The sequence below is a fragment of the Balaenoptera physalus genome (assembly GCF_965194825.1).
Source record: "Balaenoptera physalus genome assembly, chromosome: 16".
In the NCBI taxonomy this organism is placed as follows: Eukaryota; Metazoa; Chordata; class Mammalia; order Artiodactyla; family Balaenopteridae; genus Balaenoptera; species Balaenoptera physalus.
The window spans coordinates 652,959-680,422 of NC_138898.1; the positions used below are offsets into that span (position 1 = coordinate 652,959).

The window sequence follows — 27,464 nt, forward strand, 5'->3', positions numbered from 1 at the left end:
AAAAAAAAAAAAAAGGCCATGAAGAACCTAGTGGCAAGACGGGAATAAAGACACAGACCTACTAGAGAATGGACTTGAGGATATGGGGAGGGGGTGGGGTGAGATGTAACAGGGTGAGAGAGTGTCATGGACATATATACACTACCAAATGTAAAATAGCTAGTGGGAAGCAGCCGCATAGCACAGGGAGATCAGCTCAGTGCTTTGTGACCACCTAGAGGGGTGGGATGGGGAGGGTGGGAGGGAGGGAGATGCAAGAGGGAAGAGATATGGGAACATATTGTATATGTATAACTGATTCACTTTGTTATAAAGCAGAAGCTAACACACCATTGTAAGGCAATTATACTTCAATAAAGATGTTTAAAAAAAAAAAAGACAGAAAGGATTTAAAATATCTTGTGATAAATGTACCATCCGTTCATTGCAGGAATTTGACAAAATACAGATAAGAACAAAGACAAGAAGAGCCACTCATCATTCCTACACCTACGGTGAACTGAGGCCATTTTAATCAAATGCTTGGCGTGGCCTGCCCACCCCTCCCACTTCTGGAACACACAGGCCTGGTTCTCACTGCTGTTCTCTCTTCCTAGAAGGCGCTGTTCCTCCTTCTGGTGTTTGTCTGCTTACGCACCTACACTCGCACACACACGCTCGCACACCACGTATCTCGTTGATGCACAGACCTCATCATCTATGACAAGTGCCGTTATTTCATTTAACACCCAAACTGGACAATCGCAGCCAATTCGTGGAGGCGCCATTGTATGTAGATGCAGCCCAATTTCAGAGACGCTGAAATGGGAAGAAACGTGCACCGTAGGATAAATGACATCCAGTATGCATATGTGTCTATCTGGGGGTATGTTTTATTTTTAACATCTTTATTGGAGTATAATTGCTTCACAGTGCTGTTAGTTTCTGCTGTATAACAAAGTGAAGCAGCCATATGCATACACATGTCCCCATATCTCCTCCCTCTTGCATCTCCCGCCCACCCTCCCTATCCCACCCCGGGGGGTGTGTTTTAATACGGCAACATTTGCAGTGCTTTTCACTTGATCACTGCAAGCAGTTTCCTGTATCACTAATTGTTCATCAGAAATGAAATCCTGACGGTCTGTGCACCACCACGTGGGTGTGCCACGTCCACTCAGGCGCCTGTTGTTGTTGAAACCTTTTGAGGTTTTTAACCATGTAAATAGTGCTGTGATGAACATCTTTGTACATATGTCTTTAAGTTCCTATTGCTTCAGTGTGGATTCCCAGAAGGAAATTCCAAAGGGTATGTATGGACTGTGGTAGCTCTGATACCTAACAGCCCTCCACAAGGGCTGCAGTGGGTCCACAGTTCCAATTTTAAATCAGGCCATCTGCCCTTTGTCCCAGCCCCACCCCTGAGCGCAGGAGTCTGCAGAGAGGACTTGGCCCTGGCTGGCCCCACTCACCCTGGCCTCCCCTGGCCTCTGCAGACTCCGATGAGAAAACCCTGCCCATCTCGGAGCTGGTGGGCATTGCAGCACAGGTGGCCGAGGGCATGTGCTACCTGGAATAGCAGAATTACATCCACGGGAACCTGGCCGCCAGGAACACCCTCGTGGGGGAAAACAACATCTGCAAAATCGGGGACTTCGGGCTGGCCAGGCTCATCAAGGTAGGGCCAGGGGAGGGCGGAGAGCAGAGGGTGCAGGGAGCTGGAGGTTCCCGTGGGCCTCCCACCCTCAGGTGACATGTGGGCTGTGGAGCCCGAGCTGGGTCTTTTTTTTTTTTTTTAATAATTTATTTCATCTTTGGCTGCATTGGGTCTTCGTTGCTGCACGCGAGCTTCCCCTAGTTGGGACGAGTGGGGGCTACTCGTCGTTGCGGTGCGTGGGCTTCTCATTGTGGTGGCTTCTCGTTGCAGAGCACAGGCTCTAGGCACGCAGGCTTCAGTAGTTGTGGCACGTGGGCTCAGCAGTTGTGGCTTGTGGGCTCTAGAGCACAGGCTCAGTAGTTGTGGCACACAGGCTTAGTTGTTCCACGGCATGTGGGATCTTCCCGGACCAGGGATCGAACCCGTGTCCCCTGCATTGACAGATGGATTCTTTTTTTTTTTTTTTAATGTTTTTTTTTTTAGAGATAACTTTTTTTAAATAATTAAATAATTAATTAATTATTTTTGGCTGTGTTGGGTCTTTGTTTCTGTGCGAGGGCTTTCTCTCTAGTTGTGGCAAGCGGGGGCCACTCTTCATCGCGGTGCGCAGGCCTCTCACTATCGCGGCCTCTCTTGTTGTGGAGCACAGGCTCCAGACGCGCAGGCTCAGTAATTGTGGCTCACGGGCCTAGTTGCTCCGTGGCATGTGGGATCTTCCCAGACCAGGGCATGAACCTGTGTCCCCTGCATTGGCAGGTGGATTCCCAACCACTGCACCACCAGGGAAGCCCCCGGAGCTGGGTCTTAATGGGATCAGGAGGCTCCCTGGAGGGCAGCGCAGGCACCTGGACGAGTCCAGGAGGACAGCTCTGGGGCCAGCTCAGGTGCCCAGAGGCTGGGGACAGGGAAATCCCTGCTGAGTGGGTGGGCAGCACAGCAGGGCAGGGCGCACAGGCGGCAGTGCCTGGGTGGGAGCGGGCCCAACCCTCACTCGCCCTTGGCCAGTGTCCTGCTTCCGTGCTCAGCCTGGCCCAGCAGGCAGGTGATACCAGCACCTCTGGGACTCCCACTCACACACTGAGAAATTGAGGGTTTCCTTTAATCGTGATGCCCCAGAGCAAAGTGTCAGCCATTCCAGTGTGCCCAGCGTCACGCCAGCTTAGCTGCTAGCCCACCGCCCCTCCCGGTGTCTCCTCGCAGCTCACTTCTGGAGAAACTCTGCCCCTTGTCCTGGGAAGCTCTCTGCTGGGTTTTGCGACTATGGTCCTCTGGGGCGGGGCCTGTTGGCATCGGGGGCGGGTTCTGCCTGCTCAGCTAAGGCAGCACAGGTCCCAGGAAGCCCTGACGCAGTGTGGCTCCCGACTGCACACTTGCCCACCAAGCCCCGGGCTCCCCGAGCCTGTCCACGCCGCGGGGAGGGAGGGTGCAGGCGGCCCCCAGGCCCGCCCCCAGCGTGTCTGATCGCAGAAGAGCGTCTACCTCTCCCACGACCACAGCATCCCTTACAAGTGGACCGCCCCCGAGGCACCCTCCCGAGGGCATTACTCCATCAAATCTGACATCGGTCCTTCGGGGTTCTCCTCCATGAGATTTTCAGCAGGGGTCACACGCCCTATCCAGGTACTGGGCGCCCAATGTTGCCGACTGCGGGCAGGGCGGGAGGGGGCCGTCACCTGGACACGGCCCCTGCACCACTCACTGGGTGCCTAATGCCTTCCAGGCGTCACCGTCCAGAGGGAGGGCGTTAGAAGTGAGTGCCAGGGATGCAGAGGGCGAGGGCACAGCCCAAGGCTTCCTGGGCGGGTGGGGGGGGGACGGCACTGGCCTCCCTGCCTCCACAGCCCCTCTTGTCCTGCCTGCCACAGGCATGTCCCAACCTTCCCGAGGGTAGAGGCGGGCTACCGCATGCCCTGCCCCCTGGAGTGCCCGCCCACCACACACAAGCTGATGCTCTTGTGCTGGCCCAGGGACCCCGAGCAGAGGCCCTGCTTCAAAGGGCTGCGGGAAAAGCTCTCCAGCCTCAGAAGCTGCTCTGAGTTGGCCGCCTTCTTGCCACTGCCTGAAGGCCAGGCCAGCTCTCGTGAGGGGCCTGAGCGACCTCGGATCATGGGAGTGGGCTGACCCAGATTTACTGAGGATTTGCTGAAGGTACCGACAGCTCCCAGAACCAGCCGGACACTCCCGAGAAGGGGCTCTGGCAGCCCTGGGCTCGCCTGTTGCCCAGTGCAGCCAGGAGCTGGGACTGCCCCTTCACCTGACACCAGCTCCTGGAAAGTGCTGGGACCTCCGCAGCCAACACCTGCCCTAGGGCTCCAGGAGCCAGGTCACCCCTCTTTCCTAAGGGAGTGGACCTGTCCCTGGTCCTGACCCAAAGCCCACCAGCTGTCAGGACCAGGGCTGAGCCTCCCTGGCCGTGCGTGGTGGGGACCTAGGCTTTGGCTGCACTCCCTTTGCCCTCTGGCCTTGCCTGAGACCTGGATATAAGGGGGCGTGGACCCCCCAGTCCTCTGTGGAGACAGGGGCACTGACGCCTACTCCCTGGGGCCAGCCGCTGTTCCTATCCAGCTGCCTCGGCAAACAGCAGCTGCCACCGGGGGGTCTGGGGGCCACGTCTGGACACTGTGACCCAAAAGACTGGGTGGGGGTCAGGCTAACCGTGCCTGGACACACTGAGGGCAGGCAGGACAGAAGGTGCAGCCTTTGGGGGCCGCTAGCCACCCAAATGCCTTGCGATGGACTCCTGTGACTTAGAGCGGAGCTGGGGTGGGGTGGCCAGCTGAGCCCAGCCCGCTAACCAGTGGAGACCACCCCTCTAGGCCCCCGCCCTCACACCGAGCCTCTGTCCACTCCCTCACTGAACTGCCCTCTCCTGACCCCCAGGCCCCGGTCAGTCTCTGCCAGCCACTGAGGCATGTGGACGCCACCAGCCTACCCTCCACGCCTGCCCCCAGGAGGCCAGCAGAGGATGAGACCACTCCCCAGCCATACACAGAGCTCCCGAGTAGGACTCTGCCCCAAGCTGGGCTGCCCTGGGGCGGGGGGCCCGCTAGGGCCTCCCACACCCCATTCCCTTCACCCTTAAAGATTTGGCTGCCTGGGGCCACGGACCCCCGGGGTTGGGGGGCCCTGCCCAGAGTGTGCCTTACAAGAGGCTACAGAAGACGACGCCCTTACTGGAAGGCACGTGGGAGAGAGCAGGGCGTGTGAGCTGCTCCACACCAGGTTGAGGACGGCCTTCTCGAGGTCTTTCGAGGGTGCCGGGCCCTGCGTCTGAGGGCTCCAGACCCACGCCAGAGACCCTGTCTCCTGCCGTGGCAGCAGGGGCCAGGCGGGCTCCCTCAGAGGACCCTGACCTCAGTGGCTGCCCCGGGAGCTTCTGGGCCCGCTCCTGGACTGCCAGCTCTCCCCGGCTCCCCAGAATAGCAAGGCGCCACCCCTTCTCAGATACAAGGCTCCACACTCACCGGAGCCGTCTGCCCACGTGAACCTGAGCCAGACCTCAGAGGTTCATGCCATGAGCTCCATGCCACCCCCTAGGGAGGGACCCCAGGAAGGCCCAGGGAGCAGGGCCAGCTCCTCATCGCCCAGGAAGTGAGAAGGTTGAGGGGCTGGTGACTTCTCCCACGGGGGTGGGGGTGGCATGGAGCTCACACACACACATCATGTGGCTGCTGGCTGCTTGGAGTTTATTTTCTACTTGGCGCGAGGCACAGGTTAGGGGGTGCCGGGAAGGCTCTCATGTGGCTTGGATAGTAAAGAGTGGAGTTCTCTCAACTTCCTTTTTGGTGTTTTGCTGTTTTGATATTAAAAACCCAACTGCTTCTGTTGGCTGCAGCCTGCTCACTCTCAGGGAGGGGAAGGAGGGGGGACTCTGACGAGCCTAGCGCCCCGGGAGGAAGCCCGGCAGCTGGTGGTGGCCACTCAGGACGGGGGCCTGGAGTTGGTTTGGCCAGGCTGGCCACCAGGCTGCTGCTTCCCCACGGCTTCCCGAGCCAGGTCACAGGTGATCGTGCCGGTGGAGGCCTGGGCTGGCTCTGAGCTGGGGGAGAGCACGTGGTCAGAGGCTGCTACCACCTGCCCCTTCCCCACCCCCCCCCACTGGCCCCCAGGAAGGCGGACTCACTGCTCTGGGGACTCCAACACTGTGGTCATGAATGGGAGCGTGGACTTCCCAAAAAAGAAGCTAGCCCACCAGTGTCCCAGGTCGACTCTGGGGAGACCTGAGAGAAGCAAAGTGAGGCCAGGGTGCTGCTGCCCGCCCCCTCCAGTCAGTCCCTGGGGACAGCCAGGGGTGGATCTGCGCTCACCGGGGTGGCGGGGGATGCCTTCCCCAGGGTACTCGGCACTTCCGCAGGAGCTGTTACTGGAAGTGGAGCCCAGGCGGCCTGGAGAGAAGAGGCCAGGTCAGCTCCACAGGGCACTGAGCCCCCACCCACCGGACCAAGAGCTGGCTTTGCCTGCAGCACAGGGCCGGTGCCAGGGGTCCTTAGCCGCTCACTCCCCACTCGGATACGGATTCTCAAGGAACTGGAGCTGACACCACAAGCTGGGTGGGGGAGCCCGGGTCAGACTTGGGGGGTGGGGCGGGCAAGAGGCTTACTTACGCCGGTAGTAGTCGTGGGTGGCCACGAGCGAGCCGCTGGAGGGGATGGCTGCCATGCTCTTGCTTGTGGGCTGGTGGAAACCTGCGCACGCGGGGGTCGGGGAGCCCCTTCGGTCACCGCTGCCTCTCGAGAAGGGCACTCCCCACCTGGACCCCAGGGTCAGCCGCGTGGGCTCTCGGGAGGGGCGGAGGCCGGGTTTGTTTACCGAGCCGAGGCGGGGCTCCGGAACTCCGGGACCGCCCTCTCCGCGCGGGCGGCTCTAACCAGCCCGAACAGGCCGCGCGGGACAACAAAGGCGCTTTGTGCGCGGTGCCGGCGGCCTGGGGCTCCGGGAAGCAGCCCTGCCTGCAGCAGGCGCGCTCCCAGCTCCGCGCCCCGGGCCCTGCCCGCCGCCCCCTCCCCACCCTCGCCCTTCGGTCCTCCCGGACGCCGGGCGCTCCGCCCCGCCAGTCGTCGCTCCCATTCGGGCCGCTAGACCCCACCCACGCGCCGCCCGGGCCCTCACCTCGGCGGCGACCCCTCGCGGGCCTCGGCGCTCGATCACGGACGGCGGGGACCGGGACGCTAGGCCACTGAGCCCATCTACAAAGGACACCACGGCCGACGGCTCCACGACCCAGACGCGCGGGGCGCGCACGCGCGGACGCGCCCCCTTATATAGCGGCACCGCCCCGCGCCCTGCGAGCCCCGCCCCGATCCCGGCCCCGCCCCAGCCCCAGAGAGGCCCCGCCCCTGCTAGGCTCCAGTCCCGCCCAGGACCCCTGCGAGGCCTATTAGGCCCCGCCCCAAGCTCAGCCTGGCCCCGCCCCGCCCTGCCCCGCCCCCGTGGCCTGGCACTAGGTGGCCGCCCTGGAGGAAGTCCAGCCCTGCAGCGTACGTCTGACTTGGGCTGCCCGGGCAGCGCATCCCAGCCTGGCCTGGGCTTGGGGTGGTTAAATAATCGCTGCCCCAGTCCTACAGCAGGGCCTGTCTCCCTCCCACCTCTCGTCCCACCTTCCCGGGTCCTGGCCATCGTTTTGGACCCAGGCCCGCTGCTGGTCCAGCCTGTCTCCACCTTTCCAGCTCCGTGGAGGCGGCGGGGGTGCCGGACGGTGGCCCCTGCACTTCCGGTCTGTTTCTGCCGCTGCCCACAGTCCTGGGCTGAGCCCCGCAGGCCCAGCGCCTGCAGTGCCCTTCTGCTCAGGCCTTCTCTGCCCAGGATGGGGCACTGCCCACTCTCACCCATAGTGGGGGGGCATCTGCTTGCGTGTGCCCAGCCCTCAACCAGACGTGGGCCCCCGCCAGCGGGTGCCCTCCCCCAGCTGTCGACCTGGGTGGTACCCAGAACGAGCTGTGTGCCTCTAGCTTTCCAGCCGTTCAGGGACTTCATTGCAGGCGGGAAGCTGGGGAGCCCACCCATGTCTCCCTCACAGCTCTGGGGGTTCTGGAACCCCCTCCCCGTTCTCAGCTACAGCTTGCATCCAGCTGCTTGCAAGGCGTGGGTGGGGGAGGAGGGAGAGAGGAAAGGAGGGCAGGCAGAGGGGGAAGCTTATGTCGGTGGGTGGGGTAAAGACCTCTGTTTGGGGATGTCTCCAGCAGCTGGAGGCGAGGCCCCCAGTTTTGGGCAGCCCCAGAATGTTCCCTGCAGTGCCTGGGCCCTGCCACACCCTGGCTCTTCAACCAGGAGGAGGACTTCCTTTCCAATGTGGAAATCAGCCTTCCCCCCCAACCCCCAGCCTCCCTCTGTAGGGAGGGGAAGTCCCCCTGTCCTCTCCCTGGCCCTTTGGCACTAGGCCCTGGCTGGCAGTCTCGCCCCTGGTGGCTGGGAGGGTCTCAGGAGATCTGTGGCGGCTTCGGTGGGGGGCCATCAGGAAGATCCCCTAACCCCCTGGGCTGGGCCCTCCATGTCCTCACACCCCCTCAAGGACCCCTCCGTTATTGCTGAACCTCAGTCCAACTTCTCATTCAGGAGACGGAGAAACCGAGGCCCCAGGAGGGGAGCGGCCTTGCTGCCCCTGGATGTGACCCTTTATTGGGCTGGGTGGGGGTCAAGGCTGCTGACCTCCTAACTGCGACCTGGCTTGGGTCGCAGTGTGGCCAGGGGACTCTGGAGGAGGTGCAGCTACCTGGCCCAGGTGACTCTCATTCCTTCTCGACCTCCTCTGTCTCTTCCTGGGGTCCCCATGGACTGGGCCCCTGCCGGTCACTGGGAAAAGGACAGTTCCAGCGTCTCTCCCTGCCACCCATCCAGCCGCATCTTTCATGGGCTTCCAAGATAACCGTGGTTCACAGCGAGGGTCAGCTGGATTGCTCATACCTGTGAGACAAGACCCTGAAGGAGAGGCGCGTGGCCCCCCAAGCCCTCACCCCAAGCTCCCTTCACAGCCAGAGACCTTTGCTTCCCAGGGTCACCACAGGCACGGCCTGGCCGTCTTCCTGCCCTCCTCCAGGGCGTTAATTCTGGATGGTGACTTTACTGCAAATCAAATTTAATTCTTAAGGGCCATTTGCCATCCCCCACTCTTCTCATGCTCACCAAACCCTGAACCTGGGCGTGGATCAAATGTACCAGGGCCCTGTTGCTGGGTTATTGGCCATTTGGGTCCATGTGGGCTCTGGCCATCAGCTCTGCTCAGGGCCTCAGGGGCCGCCCACGGTGCGGGGCAGCCTCTCCCCTCTGGTCTCAGCTCTGCTGCCAGCCCCTGACCACATGCTCGCCTGGGATGGGCAACAAAGCGCCCTCACCCCAGCCCACCGACTTGCCCGCTTGCACGTGTCTACACTTCCTGCCCTCCCCTGAGACACACCACCAGTTGGAAGCTGGCAGCATCGGGGTCGTCCCCAAGTGGGGGGCAGCCCCCGGTGAGCTCGAAGCATGATTGGGGTGGGTGTTGTGTGGCTTGAGAAGGTGGTGGGTTGCCAGCTCTGGCCGCGTGCTGGGGAAACTGAGGACAAGGGCACCGCCTTCGTGGGTTTGTGGTAGGGACACAGGAGCCAGGCAGAGGCGCTGAAAGGGGTCTCTGAGTGAGACGGGGGCCCTGACTGGACCGTGCGCTGTTCTGTTCACCCAGTGCTCGGGCTGGCTGAGCACCTACTGTGTGCAAACGGCTTGGCCGGGCACGGGGAGTGGTGGTGAGTCAGATAGGTGCCCCTTCCAGCAGAGGGGCCAGCCCAGAAGGAGGGTCCCCTCTCAGTGAGGCAGGACAGGAGAGGAGTTGTAAGGCTTCAGCTGAGAAGGAGCTGGGGAGGGGCCCAGCGCTCGGAGCTGCCGGGCAAGAGCAGGCGGGCTGCTGGCCTTGGACGGGGTGGGCGGCCAGTGGCAGGACCTGCGATGGGAGAGGCAGCCAGGCCTGAGGGGTCACTGACAGGGCAGATTGGTCAGTGCGGTTGACACCAGGAGGATGGAACGTTCCAGCAAGACCCAGGCTTGTCTTACTCTGAGGGACCCTCAGCCACAGGGCTCTCTGCCCCTTCCGTGAACTCCCGTGTCCCTGTGGTCGGTGGCTGAGTGTGTGGGCATCTTGTGGGGTGCCCCTCATGCATGCCTCCAACAGGACTGGGGTGCCAGGGCCCGAAGCTGGGGAGACCAGCATGAGGGGCCTGCCCAGGGCCATGGACTGCTCATATGGTCAGGAGTGGGGTAGGGTTTGGCGAGGTGCCCTGTCCAAATTCTGGGCCTGGTGGTCACTCAGGAGGGGACACAGCTGGGGGAATGAGGGTTGGTGCCATTCCGGGGGCCCAGGAAGCTTGCCGAGTACTCCCGGGGGAGGGGGAAGCAGCAGTGTGAGAAGTGGGAGCCAGATGGGTTGGGACCCCTGGGGTAGAGCCATCCCATGGCGGGGTCTGAGCAGAGAGCGCTGAGACTTGGGGGCTGCTCTGGAGAACAGGGTCAGCTTAGGGGCAGGAGGGCCACCAGGGGTTCTGCTGGGAGGGGCTCGGGGAGGGAGGCTGGTGCTGGCCTTGCTGCTGTGGCTTCCAGCCATCCAGAGCCATGGGTAACCCGCCGTGAGGCAGGCAGTGCAAGGCCAGGTGTGCCAGGGGCAGTGAGCAGGGAGCCCCTGCCCTCTCCGGGCTCAGTCCCCAGAGGCTGAGAACGTGCTATCTCAGCGCTAGTGCAGGGAAGTGCAAAGGCCCTGGGGCTAGAGGGAGCCCTGGTGCACTGGGCTGCGGGTATGGGGAGGTTGAAGTCAGGTTCTACCTCCTGGAGGGGAGCAGAAGATGAGATGTCCCAGGGGCTCCCCAGGGGGTGGGGGGTGGGGGAGAACATGTGGCACCTGTGTCACTCTGTGCCGGCCTCACAGCCTGGGCCATCCCGCCCCCGGGGCCTCCGCAGCCTCTCCTCCGCACGGCTCACAAACAGTGCCGGGCCCTTGGGACGGCCCCGACACAACCACACCCCCATCTGTTCCCCGTGGGGCCCAGGCTGCTGCCTCCCTGGGGCTCCCTGGGCCTGGCTCAGGCCTGGGCAGCTGCGGAGGAGGGTGGAGTACCGGGAGGTAGGGTCAAGAAGCCACGGGCCCCCCCACCCCAGGCAGAGCTCAGCTCCCGGGTGGCCTAGAAGCTTTGGACCCTGGCGGGAGAGACCTGGAGGAGTTGTCTGGCTGCCCCCTGCCCAGCTCGGAGCTGAGACTTCCTGGGGGCTGTAGCTCCCTCATCCACATTCAGAGCTTGGTGGCCTTCAACTCCGTTCCATTCTCTCCACCCCAGTTCCCTGGCTTCGGCCAGCAGGGCCCTCCTTAGCCTGATCAGGCCACGTGACACCCCTCGCTGGGCAGAGCCCGTGAAGCCTGTGCCTCCGGGGCTGAGGGCGAGGCCAGCCATGACCTGGGGTCACCCTTGGCCGCCAGGGTTTGGGACCCTGGGCTGGCAGGGCACGCGGCTGTGACCCGCTGTGGCCACTTCCTGTCTGGGATTCCCTCCTGTAGAAGTGTCTTGGGAGCAGCTGCTGCGGCAGAGGTTGGGGTGCAGGATGTGTGTTGGTGACCTGCACCTGTGGGGGGAGCCGGGAGGACGCAGGACTGGGCGAGGGGTGGTGTCAGCTCAGGCGGCTGGCCCAGCGGGGCTGCGGCGGGCCCATGGGGAGCCCCGGAGCGAGGAGAGACGTCAGGGTGACCTGCGTCAGGCCCCAGGCAGCCAGCGGGGGAAGTGAGCCTTGGGGTGTGGCGGCCCAGGCTGACCCTGAAGGAGGGGCGGTGGGGGCCGTGTGCTGACCACTCCTGGCCGGGCGGGGAGGCCTTCCCTGAAGGAGCCCTGGTGGCGGCGTCTCCCACCTGCCCGGGCCACCGTCCAGCAGCCTGCCCCTGTCCGCCTCACCCTCAACCTCGCCAATGACTTCAAGAGCAGATAATCCAAAAAAAGGGTTTGTTTTGTTTGTTTTTAAAATTTATTTATTTATTTATGGCTGTGTTGGGTCTTCGTTTCTGTGCGAGGGCTTTCTCTAGTTGCGGCAAGTGGGGGCCACTCTTCATCGCGGTGCGCGGGCCTCTCACTATCGCGGCCTCTCTTGTTGCGGAGCACAGGCCCCAGACGCTCAGGCTCAGTAATTGTGGCTCACGGGCCTAGTTGCTCCGCGGCAGGTGGGATCTTCTCAGACCAGGGCTCGAACCCATGTCCCCTGCATTGGCAGGCAGATTCTCAACCACTGCGCCACCAGGGAAGCCCCTGTTTGTTTTTTTTAAAGCGAATGTGTAAAGGCTGCATTTACTAAGCCAGGAAGGTGGGGCTCTGCCAGTCACTCCCCACGGCTGGCGTCGGGGACCCGGAGCAGATGGGGGCACGTCCTGGTTAGAACGGGGAAAGGGGTGAGGGGTCTCGGCCTCCATCTGGTCCACCCCAGCCCATGCGTAGATGGCATGCGATGACCCCCAGAGGGGCTGCACCCCGGTCTGGTGTCCTCGGAGGCGCTGGGTCGACCTCAGGGCCCTCGTCTTGCTGGCCACCCCCGGGTGTGGCTCCAGCCTTGGGGAAACACAGGCTCGTGCCCTGCCGGCCCAGGTTCCCAAACCCCGGCAGCCAATGGTGACCCGCGAGGCCTGGGCAGGGGCTGCTCTGTCTTTAGGGTGGGTGGTGACAGGGTCTGGGAAAGGGGCCAAGCTCAGGAGAGGTCAGCCCTTCCCTTCCACTTGCCCCAGGGGGTGATGGCCTGTGTGCTTGGAGGCTCGTGCAGGGCTCAGGGTGGGCAGGCTGGGCGCGGGGTCAGGACGCAGCAGGTGAGCCTCCAGCCACCGGGGAAGTGGTGACAGGAAAACCGTCGGGAGGGCTGGAGATGGCCACACGCAGGACGTCTGCACTGCGGAAGGGGCAGGATGGCTGATGGCCATGGGCTCCCAAGGCTGGGGGGGCAAGGCTTGGGCCTGGGGTTCGGGTCGCGGCTGTGCAGCAGGGCCTCCTGCTGTTCCCGAGCCCCATCCCCTCCCGCCAGGATTGGGGTGGTGACGGCACCTTCCTGACAGGTGTTCTGTGAAGACCGGACGGGAGGGGCCAGGTGCTGCTCAAACCCAGGGGCTGCTGCTGTCACGGTGCCCGTGTGGTTGCTCTGGCCGCAGGCGTTTGGGGGTGAGGTGAGGGCTCTGGAAAGTCCGAGCAGGGCTGGGGCCCTCGGGGCTCCTCCACCTGCTCCTGGAGAATGGGGCTCCCCCCCAGGACCACGGCCCAGACCGCCCCTTACCTTCCGGTCGGAAGACCTCTTCCCTGGTGGCAGTGACCGCCGGGCTGTCTAGCAGGAGCTGGGCCTCTGTAGGTGAGGTCACCATCTGCAGAAGAAATCAAACTACTGACTAATGTTTAATGAACGCCTACTACGTGGGGGCACGTTGTGCGGCCAGACGATTCCTCAGGGAGCAGCGGCCAGCATCCGCCGTTTCCCAGTGTCCTTGTCGGTAAAACGGGAAGTGCCAGGACCTGGCGCATAGCAGGTGCTTAGTGAAAGTCACTATTTATAGCACTTTTCACTACTGGAAATAACCTAATTGGTTTTTTTGCTGGTTAAGTAAAATCTAGGAGGGCTGAGCTTGCACCTGTTCAGTCCCCAGTGGCTAAGAAAGAAGCAGCCCTGTTGTGGGTGTTCAAGAAATACAGTTGATGAAAGGGTGAATTGTGTAGTAAAAGACATTACAGATTTTCAGCATGAAGGAGTGAGGAGGTCAGAAAGACTCTCTCCCCAAAAAGCAAATACAAACCTGGGAACAACTGTCAGAAGCAAGCATTTCAGTGCCCTGGAATTCCACCCAAAGCATACAACAAATCAGGGTTTATTCATCAAGAATACTGAACTTCAGGATAAGATCTAAAATTACCCGGCGAGGGAATTCCCTGGTGGTCCAGTGGTTAGGACTCCAAGCTTTCATTGCTGAGGGCCTGGGTTCGATCCCTGGTACTGAGATCCTGCAAGCCTCGCGGTGCAGCCAAAAAAATTAAAAATAAGTAAAATAAAATTACCCGGAGCAAAGCACCAGGAGAACCTCAGCTGGCCTGAGAAACAGCACCCAGCCAACAAACACTGAATCTGGGGTGGCAGATGCTGTAATGACTGACAAAGGCTTTAAAGAGGCTGCTGTAAAAATGCACCAACACACAAGTGTGAGCACTCGTGTCAAATGACGGAGAAGGAGCTTTGACAAACACATTCATGATCAAAACCATGCAAACGAGGAATAGAAAAGGACGTCTTCAATCTTGTAAAGAGCATTGCTTACACCAGCGAACTCCCAGCAAGTATAGCCAACACCGTGCTTGATGGAGAAAGACAGGGTCCTCCCACCAGGACTGGGTAGGGAGCAAGGATGTCCACTTTCGCGATGAATATTCAGCGTCTACTGGAAGTCATGGCCCGTGCAATGAGGCAAGAAAAAGAAACAAAAGGCATACTGATTGCAAGTGAGAAATAAAACTGTCCCTCTTCACAGACAACGTGGTGGTCTGTCATCAAGGAATCTATAAAAAACCTAATAGAGTGACTGAGATTAGCAAGATACAAAGTCAATGGGCAAAAATCAATCATAGCCCTACATACTAGGGATTTACAACTAGAAGCAGAGATTTTTAAAAATACCATTTATAATAGTGACACTCTGACATGAAACACTTAGCTATAAACCTAATAAAACACATACAGGATTTGTAGGCCAAAAATTAAAGCTAATGAAAGAAATCAAAGAAGGCCTAAGTAAATGAAGACCCAACACAGTAAAGACATTGGCTCCCTCCAAACTGACGTATAGATTTAGTGCAATTCCAATAAAAATCTCAGCAAAATTTTTAAAAAGATGTAGATCCTAAAATTAACACAGAAAGACAAATGAACTATGATAACTAAAACATTTTTGAAAAATAAGAATATAGAGAAATTGCAATACCCAAATCTTTTTATTGAGGTAAAATTCCCATAAACTAAAACTAACCATTTTAAAGTGGGCAATTTAGTGGCAACCATTTAATACACTGACAATGCTGTGTAACCACCACCTCTATCTAGTTCCAAAACATTTCATCCCCAGCCCAAAAGGAAACCCTGTATCCCTTAAGCAACACCCCTCCCTCAGCCCCATTAATCTACTTTCTGTCTCTATGATTTTACCTATTCTGGACATTTCATATAAATGGAATCGTACAGCATGTGGTCTGGTCTTTTGTGTCTGACTTCTTTCACTCAGCCTACTGTTTTCAAAGTTCATCCATATTGTAGCATGCAACAGTACTTTCTTTTTTTTACCAAAAATTTTTTTTTTTTGCAGTAAAATACACATAACAGTTTAACCATTTTTGTTTTCCTTTGGCCGTGCCGCCGGCTTGCAGGATCTTAGTTGCCCGACCAGGGATCGAACCCGGGCCCCAGCTGTGAAAGCAGAGTCCTAACCACTGGACTGCCAGGGAATTCCCATCTTAACCATTCTGAAGGGTGCAGTTCAGTGGTAATAAATACATTCATAATGTTGTGCAGCCATCAGCACCAACTGTCTCCAAAGCTTTCATCTTGTAAAATTGAAACTCTGTCCCCATTAAGCGATCATTCCCCATTTCCCCTCCTCCCAAAAACATCATTTGACTTTCTCTTCGTATGATTTTGACTAATCTAAGTATCTCGTGCAGGTGGGATCACACAGTATTTGTCTTTCTGTGACTGGCTACCTGGCACAATGTCCTCGAGGTTTACCCATGGTGTAGCTTGTTTCAGAATTGCCTTCCCTTTCCAGGTTGAATAATATTCCGTTGCATGCATAGGCCACATTTTGCTTATCCATTCATCTGCTTATGGACACTTGGATCCACTTCCACATTTTAACTATTTTGAATAATTCTGCTGTGAACATGGGTGTACAAATATCTCTTTGAGACCCTGCTTTCAGTTCTCTAGGGTATATACCCAGAAGTAGAGTTGCTGGATCATATGGTAATTCTATTTTTAATATTTTTTGGAACTACCATAGTGTTTTGCATAGTGGCTGTACCATTTTACATTCTTACCAACAGTGCACAAGTGTTCATATTTCTCTACATTCTCTCCAATGTGGTATCTCATTGTAGTTTTGATTTGAATTTCCCTAATGATCAGTGATGTTGAGCCGCATTTCATGTGCTTCTTGGCCATTTGTATATCTTCTTTGGAGAAATGTCTGTTCAAGTATTTTTCTCATTTTTGAATTAGGCTGTTTTCTTGTTGAATTTTAGGAGTTTTATATATATTCTGGATATCAATTCCTCATCAGATATCTGCTTTGCAACTATTTTCCTCCATTCTGTGGGCTGCGTTTTTACTGTTTATAGTTTCTTTTGAGGTGCAAATTTAAAAATTTTTTCACGAAGTCCAATTTGTCTATTTTTTTTTCTTTTGTTACCTGTGCTCTTGGTGTTATATTCAAGAAATAATTGCCAAATGCAATGTCATGAAGATTTTTTTCCTGTTTTCTTCTAAGAGTTTTACAGTTTTAGGTCTTACCTTTAGGTCCTTGATCCATTTTGAGTTAATTTTTGTATATAGTGTAGGTAAGGGTCCAGCTTCATTCTTTCGCAGATGGGTAGCCAGTTTTCCAGCACCATTGGTTGAAAAGACTCTTTTTTCCCTGTAGTCTTGGCACTCTAGTCAAAAATCATTTGACCATATATACGAGGACTTAGTTCTGATTGTAGTAATTTGAATCTTCTCTCTTTTTTTCTTAGCCTATCTAGCTAAAAGAAATTTTGTTGATTTTTTCAAAGAACCAACTTTTGGTTTCATTGATTTTCTCTACTGTTTTTATATTGTATATTACATTGATCTCTTCTCTAATCTTACTATTTCCTTCCTTCTGCCAGCTTTGGGATTAGTTTGTCCTTCTTCTAGTTCCTTAAGGTGTAAAGTTAGGTTGACGATGTGAGATCTTTCTTGTTTATTTTGTTTAAACTTAAAAAAAAAATTTATTTATTTATTTATATTTTAAAATTCTTGGCTGCGTTGTGTCTTCATTGCTGCGCGTGGGCTTTTCTCTAGTTGCGGCGAGTGGGGGCTACTTTTCGTTGTGGTGCGTGGGGTTCTCATTGCGGTGGCTTCTCTTGTTGCAGAGCACGGGTTCTAGGGACACGGGCTTCAGTAGTTGTGGCGCATGGGCTTAGTTGCTCCACAGCATGTGGGATCTTCCCAGACCAGGGCTCGAACCCGTGTCCCCTGCATTAGCAGGCGGGTTCTTAACCACTGCGCCACCAGGGAAGTCTGAGATCTCTCTTGTTTTTTAATGTAAGTGTGTATAGCTATAAATTTAACCCTTAGCATTATTATTTGCTATGTCTCATAAGTTTTGATATGTTGTATTTTCATTATCAGTCATCTCTAAGCATTTTCTAATTTTCTTTGTGATTTCTTCTTTGATCCATTGGTTGTTTGAGTGTGTTGTTTAATTTCTATAAATTTGTGAATTTTACTTCTGTTATTGATTTCTAACTTTATCCCACGGTGGTTGAAGAAGACACTTTGTATGATACCTATCTTAAAAAATCTACTGAGATTTAATTTGTGGCCTTAACACATGGTCTATTGTAGAAATTGTCCCATGTGCACTTGAGAAGAATGTGTGTTCTGTTGTTGGGTGGGGTGTTCTGCATGTATCTGTTACATCTAGTTGGTTTAGCACGTTATTTCAGTCCCCTGTTTCCTTATCTTCTCTCTGGTTGCTCTGTCCATTATTGAGATGGGAATATTGAAGTCTCCATTAGTGTAGAACTCTCTATTTCTTCCTTCAATTCAGACAGTTTTGCTTCATATATTTTGATGGTCTGTTATTAGGTACGTAATGACTAATGATGTTGAGCATTTTTTCATGTGCCTATTGACAATTTGTGTATCTTCTTTGGTTAAATGTTTATTCATATCCTTTGCTCATTTAAAAATTGAGTTATTTGTCTTTTTATTATGGAGTTGTAAGTGTTCCTTATATATTCTGAACACTAGACCCTTATTCATTGTGATTTGAAAATATTTTCTCCCATTCTGTAGGTTGTGTTTTCACTTTCTTGATAGTATCCTGTGTTACATGAAAGTTTGAAATTTTGATGAAGTCCAATTTACCTATTTCTTCTTTTTTGCTTGTGTTTTTGGTGTCATATCTAAAAATCTATTGCCAAATCCAAGGTCATGAAGATTTACACCTATGTTTTCTTCTAACAGTTTTATAGATTTATTGGGCCTTCGGTCCATTTCGTGTTAATTTTTGTATATGGTGTGAGGTAGGGGTCCAAATTCATTCTTTTGCAAGTGGATGTAGAATTAACACAGCACCATTTGTTAAAGAGATTATTCTTTTCACACACTTCCTGATTTTAGCAATTGCTATAAAACTGCAATAATCGATTCAGTGTGATCTTGGTGTAGAGATAGACACAAAAATCAGTGTAACAGAACAGAGTTCAGAAATAGCTCCAGAAATAGCACACATAGGTCCAATGGTGCTTTGACAAAGGTGCAAAAGCAATTCAATGGAGAAAGTATAATCTCTAGACAAATGATGCTGGAAGAACTGGACATCCATATGCAAGAAAAATGAATCTTGACCTAAATCTCACACCTTATATGAAAATTAACTCAAGATGGATATTGTATGTAAACGTGAAATGTAAAACTATAAAACTTTTAGAAGAAAATATGGGAGAAAATCTTTGTGATCTGGGGTTTGCCAATGTCAATGGTCATTCCACACAAGAAAAAATTGGGTGCATTGGACTTCATCAAAGTGAAAAACTTTTGTGCTACGAATGACTGTTAAGTGAATAAAAAGACAAGCCACAGGCAGGGAGAAAATATTTGCAAGTCAAATATCTGATGAAGGCCTTGTATTCAGAACACATAAAGAGCTCTCAAAACTCCACACTAAGAAAATAAACAACCCACTGAAAAATTGGGCTAAGGCTCTGAATAGACATTTTTCCAAAGAAGATATACATATGGCTGATAAGCACATGAAAAGATGCTCAACATCATTAGTCTTTAGGGAACTGCAGGTCAAAACTGCAATGAGACACCACTTCAGACCCATAGAATAACTGTAATCAAAAAGACAGACCCATAACAAATGTTGGTGAGGATGTGGAGATGTTGGAACCCTCCTACATTGCTGTTGGGAATGTAAAATGGTGCAGCTGCTGTGGAAAACAGTTTGGCAGTTTCTTGAAAGGTTAAATATAGTCACCATATGACCCAACAATTCTATTCCTAGATATCTACTCAGGATAAGTGAAAACATATATCCACACAGAGAGCTTAGACAGGAATGTTCATGGCAGCATCATTCCTATTAGGTAAAAAGTGGGAACAACGCAAATGTCCATCAACTGACGAATGATGACCAAATGTGGTATAACTAAGGAATGAAGTATTATTTGGCAAAAAAAAATCGAATGAGGCGCTGACACATGCTACAATGTGGATGAGCCTTGAAAACACTCTAAGTGAAAGTATCCAGTCACAAATGACCACATCCTGTATGATTCCATTTATATGAAATGTCCAGAATAGGCAAGCCCACAGAGACAGAAAGTAGATTAGTGGTTGCCAGGGTCTTGCTTTGGGGTAGGGGAGTGACTACCTAATAGCTTGGGGTTTCTTTCTGGGGTGATAAAAATGTTCAGAAATTAGATTATGGTGATGGTTGCACAACTCTAAATGCACTAAAAGCCATTGCATTATGCTTTATATATATGTACTTTACACGGATGAACTTTATGGTATGTAAATGACATCTCAATAAAGCTGTTTGTTTTTAAAAGGATAAAAGACCTGAATGGAACTTCACTAAAGAGAATGCACCATTCAGCACAGGGAAAGTTCTTCAACATCATCAGTTATAAGAGAAATGCAATTAAACCCAGGATGGGATAGCATTGCACACCCATTAGAAGAGCTAAAACAAAATTTCCAACAAGAGACTGACAAGAACAAGTGCTATTGAGGGCGTGGAGCAACTGGAACTCTCACAAAGTGCTGTGGCATGCAAAATGGTACTAGTGCTCTGGAGATCAGTGTGGCAGCTTCTTAAAAACTGAGTCACACGCCCGACAAATGATCAAGCGATCCCACTTCTGGGCGTTTGTCCAAGAGAAATTCAAACTTATGTTCGCAAAAACCTGTACACAAATGTCTATGGTGGCTTTATTCATAACTGCCAAGACTGGAAACAACCCAAACATCGTCTAGTGGGTGAAGGATAAGCAAATTGCGGTCCATCCACACATGGCATACCATTCATTGTTAAAAAGGAACGAACCACTGAAACACGTAACCACCTGGATGGCTCTCAAAACATTATGCTGAATGAAAGAAGCCAGACCTGGGACCTCCCTGGTGGCGCAGTGGTTAAGAATCCGCCTGCCGCAAGAGGGAGGAGATATGGGGATATATGTATATGTATATAGCTGATTCACTTTGTTATACAGCAGCAACTAACACATCATTGTAAGGCAATTATACTCCAATAAATATGTTAAAAAAAAAAAAAGAATCTGCCTGCCAGTGCAGGGGACATGGGTTCGAGCCCTGGTCCGAGAAGATCCCACATGCCACGTAGCAACTAAGCCCCGTGCACCACAACTACTGAGCCTGCGCTCTAGAGCCTGTGAGCCACAACTACTGAGCCCGTGTGCCACAACTACTGAAGCCTGCGTGCCTAGAGCCCGTGCTCTGCAACAAAGAGAAGCCACTGCAATGAGAAGCCCGTGCACCACAACGAAGAGTAGCCCCCGCTTGCTGCAACTAGAGAAAGCCCGTGTGCAGCAATCAAGACCCAACGCAGCCAAAAATAAATAAATAAATTAATTAATGAAAAAAAAAAACACTTTAAAAAAAGAAAAGCTAGACCCAAAAGATAACACACTGTAGGCTTCCATTTACATGACATTCTCAAGAAGACAAAGCTATGGTGATGGGGAGGAGATCCGTGACTCTGAGTAGGAGGAAGGGGTGAGTATAAGGGGTGAGCACGGGGGAGGTTTTGAGGGTCATGGGGGATTCTGTGTCCCAACTGATGTGGCTACAGGAGTCTGTACCTGTGCTAACCTTCACAGAACTGTACATCTTTCAAAAAGTCAATTTTCTGTATAACTCAAAAATAAAAATATATAAATAGCTTAAGAAGCACAACCATCACAGTAAAATTGATTCAGTTAAGAATTCTCCATGAGTGCTAAGTTGAGAGGGATTTTAATGAGGAAAAGGATATTTATAGAATCCAAAGTACATCCTCATTAAGTATTTAATCATTACAAAGGGAAAAAGAGTAACTTCACGGTAGGGAAAGCTGGTGGACACCACCTCCACCAGGTGATTGAGGATAACGCCACCACTGATGGGTAAGCTGACGTCAGGCACCTGCCTGTCTGACATGCATTGCTCCTGTGGAATTCCTGCCGGAAAAATAAAATGTGAATCTATTCATGCAGAAACATGAGAAAACCCCCCAGCAGAGGGACATCCTGCAAAACAGCTTGTCTCCACTCTTTAAAAACATCTGTGTCATGAAAGACGCAAATGGCCAAGAATCTGTTTCAGATTAAGGAAACTAAGAGCCTTGACCACCAAAACCAACATGTGATCCTGGATTGGGAAAAGTACAGTTACGAAAAATATCACTGGGACAAGTGACACAATTAGAAGCTGGACCGCACATTGAGGGATTGTATCCACTGGAAACGTACACTGAAGTATTAAGGGGTCGAGGCAATGATTTATGCAACCTTTTCTCAAATGTTTCAGAGACAATCATATAAGCAGACACAGAGAGAGACAGAGAACAGTACAGCAGACAGGGCAGGTATGCAGAACTAGTGATGCGGACGCAGGGCATAAGGCAGCGTTCTTGGCCCTCTTCTTGCAACTCTTCTGTAAGTTTGAAATTGTTTCAGAAAAGAAGTTGACATGTGTGGACTCAACTCCTGCTTCCAACCACAGAGAAGTGGCGGGAAGGCCAGCCCGCCTCCAGAAATGACTGTGAAACTGGACGGAGCCCGGCAGCAGCTGCTCCAGTCAGTGGACACTGGACCCTCAGGGCCGTGAGCTCTCAAGGGCCCACCCTCCTGGCTCCCCGGGGGCGGTCTTCTGACCACAGCCCTGAAGCAGGGCTCCAAGCAGAGCACGGTGGTCCCCGCAAGCTCGGAGGCCGAAGCTGGGGTGCAAGGCAGCCGAAGGTAGAGAGCAACCGGTGCCTAGAAACTCATGTGGGGTCCCTTCGAGCATGTGGCTGAGGGCTGGAGGGGGTGCTGCTGGAGGCTTCCCCGAGAGCAGACACTATGGGTTATGTACTAGCTATTTATTCCTGCATAGCAAATTTAGTGGCTTTAAAAAACACGCCTTTACAAATCAGAACTACAATGAGGTACCACCTCACACCAGTCAGAATGGCCATCATTAAAAAGTCTAGAAATAACGAATGCTGGAGAGGATGTGGAGAAAAGGGAACCCTCTTATGCTGTTGGTGGGAATGTAAGTTGGTGCAGCCACTATGGAAAACAGTATGGAGGGTCCTCAAAAAACTAAAAATAGAGCTACAATGTGATCCTGCAATCCCACTCCTGGGCATGTATCTGGAGAAAACCATAATTCAAAAAGATACATGCACCCCTATGTTCATAGCAGCACTATTCACAGTAGCCAAGACATGGAAACAACCTAAATGTCCATCGACAGATGAAGGGATAAAGAAGATGTGGTCCATACAGTATATACAATGGAATATTACTCAGCCATAAAAAAGAACGAAATAATGTCATTTGCAACAACATGGATGCAACTAGAGATTATCATGCTAAGTGAAATAAATTAGAAAGAGAAAGATAAATACCATATGATATCACTTATATGTGGAATCTAAAATATGACACAAATGAACATATCTACACAATGGAAACAGACATAGAGAACAGACTGGTGGTTACCAAGGGGGAGGAGGGGTGGGGGAGGGATGGATTGGAAGACTGGGGATAGCAGATGCAAACTATTGTATATAAGATGGATAAACAGCAAGGTCCTACTGTATAGTACAAAGAACTATATTCAATATCCTGTGATAAATCATAATGGAAAAGAATATAAAAAAGAATGTATATATATATGTATAACTGAATCACTTTGCTGTACAGCAGAAATTAACACAACATTGTAAATCAACTATACTTCAATTAAAAACCCCCCAAAACCCCCAAACACCCCCCCCACACACACACATTTACTATATATACCCCAGCTTCCATGGGTCAGGAGTCCAGGCACGCCTTTTTTTTTTTGGTGGTGCCATGCAGCATGTGAGATCTTAGCTCCCCGACCAGGGATCGAACTTGTGCCCCCTGCAGTGGAAGCGCAAAGTCTTAATCACTGGACCACTAGGGAAGTCCCCAAGGCCATGTGGAAAGGGTGGGCAAACCTTAACTGGGTCTTCTGCTCAGGGTTTCAAAAGGGTACAATCAAGGTGCCAGTGTTTCCTTCAGAGGCTTGGGGTCCTCTTCGAAGGTCATGTGGCTGTAGGACTGAGGTTCCTGCTTTCTTGTTGGTGGACAGCAGGAGCCTCTAAGAGGTTGCCCACTGTTCCTGACACATGGCCCCTCCCAGGCCTCTCACAACCTGGTAGCTCACTTCTTCAAGGCCAGGAGGAGAATCTCTTACTCTGGTCTGCAAAGACAGAGTCTTAAATACTGCAGACCAATCAAGAGAGTGACAGCTCATCACCTTCGTCATGTGCTATTGGCTAGATGCCAGCCACAGGTTCCTTCTGCACTCAAGGGGAAAGATATTCCAGGGCATGACCCCTTGGAGGACCCCTTAGATCATGTCCACCAGGAGCTGAGATGGAAACAAAAACACTGGAAGACCAGCTGTGCTGGGCAGAACTGGCACTTGGGCCCAGCCAGAATGGAGACACCTGCTTACTTATTTTTTGGGAGAACAGACTACAACCTACAGCAATGCCTACTCTAGGCTCATCTAAGAAAATTTAAAACTGAGCCCCATAAAGAGCTTTGGGGGGACTGAAACCGGAAGCTGAGTCTTGCCAAGTCGAGGGTCTTGTGAGGCACTTTGGGGTTCCCAGATCGAAACCAACAAAGCATGAAAACAAGCCCACAAAGGTCCAGTAATTGAATAGCTGCTAAAATGAGAACCAACAGTCTTCCTAGGAAGATAACAGAATCCAGAGTCTTTACAGAATGTTCAGTATTCAGCCCAAAATCACTAGACGTGTGAAGAAATAGTAAAATTTCCTCCTTGTCAAGGAGAAACACCAGCTGTCAATTAATTTCCTCCTAGATGTAAATTCACCCTTCATTGCCTGCTCTGCAAAAGTGGATCAGCTCACTATAAAGGAGAAATGCTTAATGTAATTTTGTCCACTGTCACAGAGCAGGTGGCAAGTGAATTTACAGCCAACAGGCAGTAAAAGCAAGACTGGCATAATGTACACACACTACAGCTCAAAACTCCACCTCTGTGGTGTACAGCAAACAGAAAGGCTCACACAAGCGGCACGCAAGGGAGGTTCATAGCAGCTTAACGTTCAGTAGCTCAAAACTGGAAATGGAATACTACACTGCAGTGAAAAAAACCCAAACACCTCCCAAATGCAGCAGCAAGGGTGCATGTCACAAACATGACGGCAGGTGAAAGAAGCCGGAAAAAAGAACACAAACTGCACATACCATTCACGCAAAGCTTAAGAGCAGGCAAAGTGATGTATAGCGGGAGAAGCCAAGGTAGTGGTTGGCTTTGAGGGCATGATGCAGAGTTCTATTTCTTGGTCTGGTGGTCAAGCACGTTTGTAATTTGTGCACGTTTCTCTAAGTTGTTCAAGGACAGGCTGGAGCCCTGTCTCCCTTGGTGCCCGGTCCTTTCCCTGCCCAAAGCCTCCTGCATCAGTTCATCCTAAGAGCCCCTGAGGTCCCCAGCTCCTGAGGCAGGTTATTCCCAACTGCCCAGCTGAGGGGAGCTTTGTTCAAAGAGCAGGAAAGGCAGGCTGCAGAGTTGCTAAGGCTCTTCCTGTTCCCCAGGGAAATTTCTGAACCTGGGGGTGGGGAGGCTGGTTTAGCACTGAGGCCTCTCCCTCCCCCGCTCCAGGGCAGGGGCCCAGGGGAACCGAGCAGGGTGCAGGAGGAGCTAGGTGATGCAGCAAATGCCCACCTGCTCCCTTCTTTCTCCTGGGCCCAGAGAAGGCTGACCGTGGTGGGGGTCGGTGAGCCTGTAGCCCTCCCCTGGTTCTCCCCTGTGTCCCCAGCCCCATTGCAGGGCTGCCCCTTCTTGGCCCGAGAGGCTGCTCCCTCCCCGTCTCTGGTTGGCCTCCCAGCCTGCAATGGGCCGAATGGGGGGCTTGGCCACTCCCTCTTCCTGGCGCCAGGCTGGAGCCCCTGACCCTGCACACCGGCCCAGAGCCAGGGCCCAGCCCACCAGACCCCCTCTCTGCTCGCCGGAAGCGGGTGGAGCTGGGCTAGCGCAGGCAGGGCTGCCGCTGGCCCTCGAAGCATGGGTGCCCGCCCCCTGCCCCGGGTTCCTGGGGAGTGAGGGCCTGTGGGGAGGCGCCTTCGAGCCCGCAGCTCCTTCACCATGGTGACGGCTCCCTGCTGCGTGGCAGGTACCGGTGGCCCCAGCACGGGTGGGGGCAGGGCAGGCCAGCTGCCCTCCTCCTCTCTGAGGGGCTGTGCCCCCCTCTCTAGGCTTCCCTGGCTGACTCAGGTCAGCCTCACAAACCCTCCCAGACACGCTGGGTTTGGCAGGAGGTGTGTTTGGGGGCCTGGATTGTCCAGTAAGTCGCCCCGACTTACTTTCACTCGGCTCAGAAACCGAGCACAGGGCTGGCAGGCTGGTGGGGCCTTGGCTGGCCTTGGGATCTTGCTGGTGTGCACGTGGCCTGGCTCCGCCCGGTCCCGCTCCCTTCTCTGATTAGGGGCCGAGACCTTGCTCTTCTGAGGGGAGCTGGTAGCCAAGAGCTCCTCTTCACCATGGAGACCACTTAATTTGCGGCCTCAAGGGCAGCTCAGTGCCCTGGGTGCCCAGCCTGGAGAGCTGGGGGCAGGGGAATGTGTCCCTGAGGCCGTCCAGGGTCCTGCTGCCCAGGTAGGCTGGGAGACAGGTGCGACTGACCCCACATATAAGGATGCACACCGACGCCCAAGGGACAGAGGGCAGCCCGTGGCCCAAGGCCAGGGGGTGATGTCATTCTGAGACACCCCGCAGCCCTCCCCTCCCCCCTGCCCCCCCCTCAGGCCGCTGTCTGGGCCGCTGCGACCATCACCCGGGTTGCTGGCCCCTACCTGCTGGGGCCGCGGCCCCCCAGGAAGACACACGCACAGGTGGAAAGCTCTGCATTCGCAGGTTATTATTAACCCGGCAGTGACGTCACCCGCAGCCAATGGGAGGCGGGTTTATTTCCAGGGCTGACAGCTTGATAACGGTTAATTTTAGCTGGATCTTCTTTACCCAGGCTCGTGAAAATCCCTGCCCGCCAAAGAGGGGGCTGTCTGTGTCGCCCCCCCAAACAGCTTGTGGCTGGGCCTGGGAGCTACTGGAGGGGCTGAGAAGGCGGGGCCCGCACCCCTCCGTCTGCCCGCTCCCCAGAAGGTGCCCTGGGAGGCTGCACCAGCCTCCTTAGCAGGAGTCCCTTCTTTGCTTGTCCCCCCACCCCTACTCTGGGCTGCTACCGGGGCCACTGTGACCAGTGGCTCAGGTGTGGGAAAAGGGCTACAGGGGCGGAGCCTGACCTGGGAGAGGGGAGGAGCACAGCTGGGACCTGGGCGGGCTTGTCCCGAAGTAACGCTGCCCCGGCTCAGGCCTTCCAAGCCTTCCGCAAGCTCTGCCCTCCTTGTGTGTGACCTTGGGCACTGTGCTTTGCTTCTCTGTGCCCAGTTGGCTCTTGGTCCACGGGTCCTCAGGCTGCCTGGGAGCCCCACCACGCAAGGCTTGGTGACTGTGGCTGTTTAGTGCATCACATAGTGTTTAGTATTGCTTAGTATTTCATAGTTATTCAGTACTAGTCAGTGATTAGTAGTTATTGAGTACTACTCAGTGGTTATTAAGTACGAATCAGTAGTTAGTAGTCATTAAACACTATTCAGTGGTTAGCAGCTGTTCACCAGTCAGCTGGATCACGCGGTGGTGCAGCTGTTCACCAGTCAGCTGGACCACGCGGTGGTGCAGCCCTGCGCTGCTGGTCCAGGTCATGCAGCACCATACCTCCCTCCGTGTCTCCACTGTGTGAGCCCAGTGTCTCCAGACGCCATGTTGCCCGGGCTCCCAGGGCCCTGCAGGTGGTCCAGCTGAGGACAGATGGGCATGTTCTGGGAACACGGAGGCCTCTTGGGGGAACCACTGGAGAGCCCTGCCCCGGGTCAGCGAGCAGGTCCTTGGGGGGGACGCTGCCTTCCACTAGCAGCGGCCACTGCTCTGGGGAGCGCGGCCTCCCAGCCCCTGGTGCAGGCAGCCCACTGTGCTTTGGTTCCTGCCAGGCGACAGCAGTGGGTGAGCCCAGAGCAGAGAGGCGAGCCTCAGGCCTGTGCGGGCGTCTGATAAACACCCTCTGAGGCTTCAGGCAGCTGGAGATCCCTGGGGGAAGTTGGGGTGGCGTCCACAGGGACCCGGGCCTCCTGCCCCCTTGGTCCGTCCCATCCCAGCCTCGGTCAGTCATGGCATCTCCCCGATACTGCCTAACCTTCGGCAGAAGGGGACGCATTAAACACAGGGGCCGGCTGGGCCGGGCGGGGTGGGCCGTGCTTTCCGCACAGGCGTGTATTTTTAATTCCTGGCTCCTGTTCGA

At 53.8% G+C, this 27,464-nt stretch overlaps 2 protein-coding genes across 8 annotated transcripts; both read right to left on the reverse strand.

Annotated features, from left to right (window-relative positions):
- Positions 1 to 5,301: 5,301 nt before the first annotated feature.
- On the reverse strand, positions 5,302 to 6,895 carry PPDPF (pancreatic progenitor cell differentiation and proliferation factor). Its single transcript, XM_082429436.1, has 5 exons — positions 6,746 to 6,895; positions 6,241 to 6,321; positions 5,944 to 6,021; positions 5,760 to 5,856; positions 5,302 to 5,675 (listed from the first exon to the last, which is right to left on the reverse strand). Exons 2-5 carry the CDS (start codon positions 6,293 to 6,295, stop codon positions 5,558 to 5,560), a joined length of 348 nt encoding a protein of 115 aa, XP_082285562.1. The 5' UTR covers positions 6,296 to 6,321; positions 6,746 to 6,895; the 3' UTR covers positions 5,302 to 5,557.
- A 4,678-nt stretch (positions 6,896 to 11,573) lies between these two features.
- Positions 11,574 to 27,405, reverse strand: LOC309645539 (uncharacterized protein). 7 transcript variants are annotated; one of them, XR_014254944.1, is made up of 3 exons: positions 26,885 to 27,405; positions 13,914 to 14,030; positions 11,574 to 12,952 (listed from the first exon to the last, which is right to left on the reverse strand). XR_014254944.1 is itself a non-coding variant. In XM_082430766.1 (3 exons), the coding sequence occupies exons 1-3, from the start codon at positions 27,378 to 27,380 to the stop codon at positions 12,389 to 12,391; spliced, it is 981 nt and encodes a 326-aa protein (XP_082286892.1). In that variant the 5' UTR covers positions 27,381 to 27,405; the 3' UTR covers positions 11,574 to 12,388. The 7 variants fall into 7 exon arrangements, 1 of the variants encoding a protein (XP_082286892.1); XM_082430766.1 differs by lacking the exon at positions 13,914 to 14,030 and having other exon boundaries at positions 11,574 to 12,788; positions 12,887 to 12,971; XR_014254945.1 differs by lacking the exons at positions 13,914 to 14,030; positions 26,885 to 27,405 and adding an exon at positions 25,966 to 26,390 and having other exon boundaries at positions 11,574 to 12,971.
- Between the last annotated feature and the right edge of the window lie 59 nt (positions 27,406 to 27,464).

Excerpts from the sequence above, each read along its gene's own strand:
- PPDPF (XM_082429436.1), bottom strand. The coding sequence starts at position 6,295 with ATGGCAGCCATCCCCTCCAGCGGCTCGCTCGTGGCCACCCACGACTAC. Across the intron at positions 5,857-5,943 it reads AGGCATCCCCCGCCACCCCG|GTCTCCCCAGAGTCGACCTG; the intron begins GTGAGCGCAGAT and ends TGCTTCTCTCAG. Across the intron at positions 5,676-5,759 it reads GTGTTGGAGTCCCCAGAGCA|CTCAGAGCCAGCCCAGGCCT; the intron begins GTGAGTCCGCCT and ends GCTCTCCCCCAG.
- LOC309645539 (XM_082430766.1), bottom strand. The coding sequence starts at position 27,380 with ATGCGTCCCCTTCTGCCGAAGGTTAGGCAGTATCGGGGAGATGCCATG. Across the intron at positions 12,972-26,884 it reads CAGTGGAGACACGGAGGGAG|ATGGTGACCTCACCTACAGA; the intron begins GTATGGTGCTGC and ends TTTCTTCTGCAG. Across the intron at positions 12,789-12,886 it reads AGAGGTCTTCCGACCGGAAG|AGCCCTCACCTCACCCCCAA; the intron begins GTAAGGGGCGGT and ends CGGACTTTCCAG.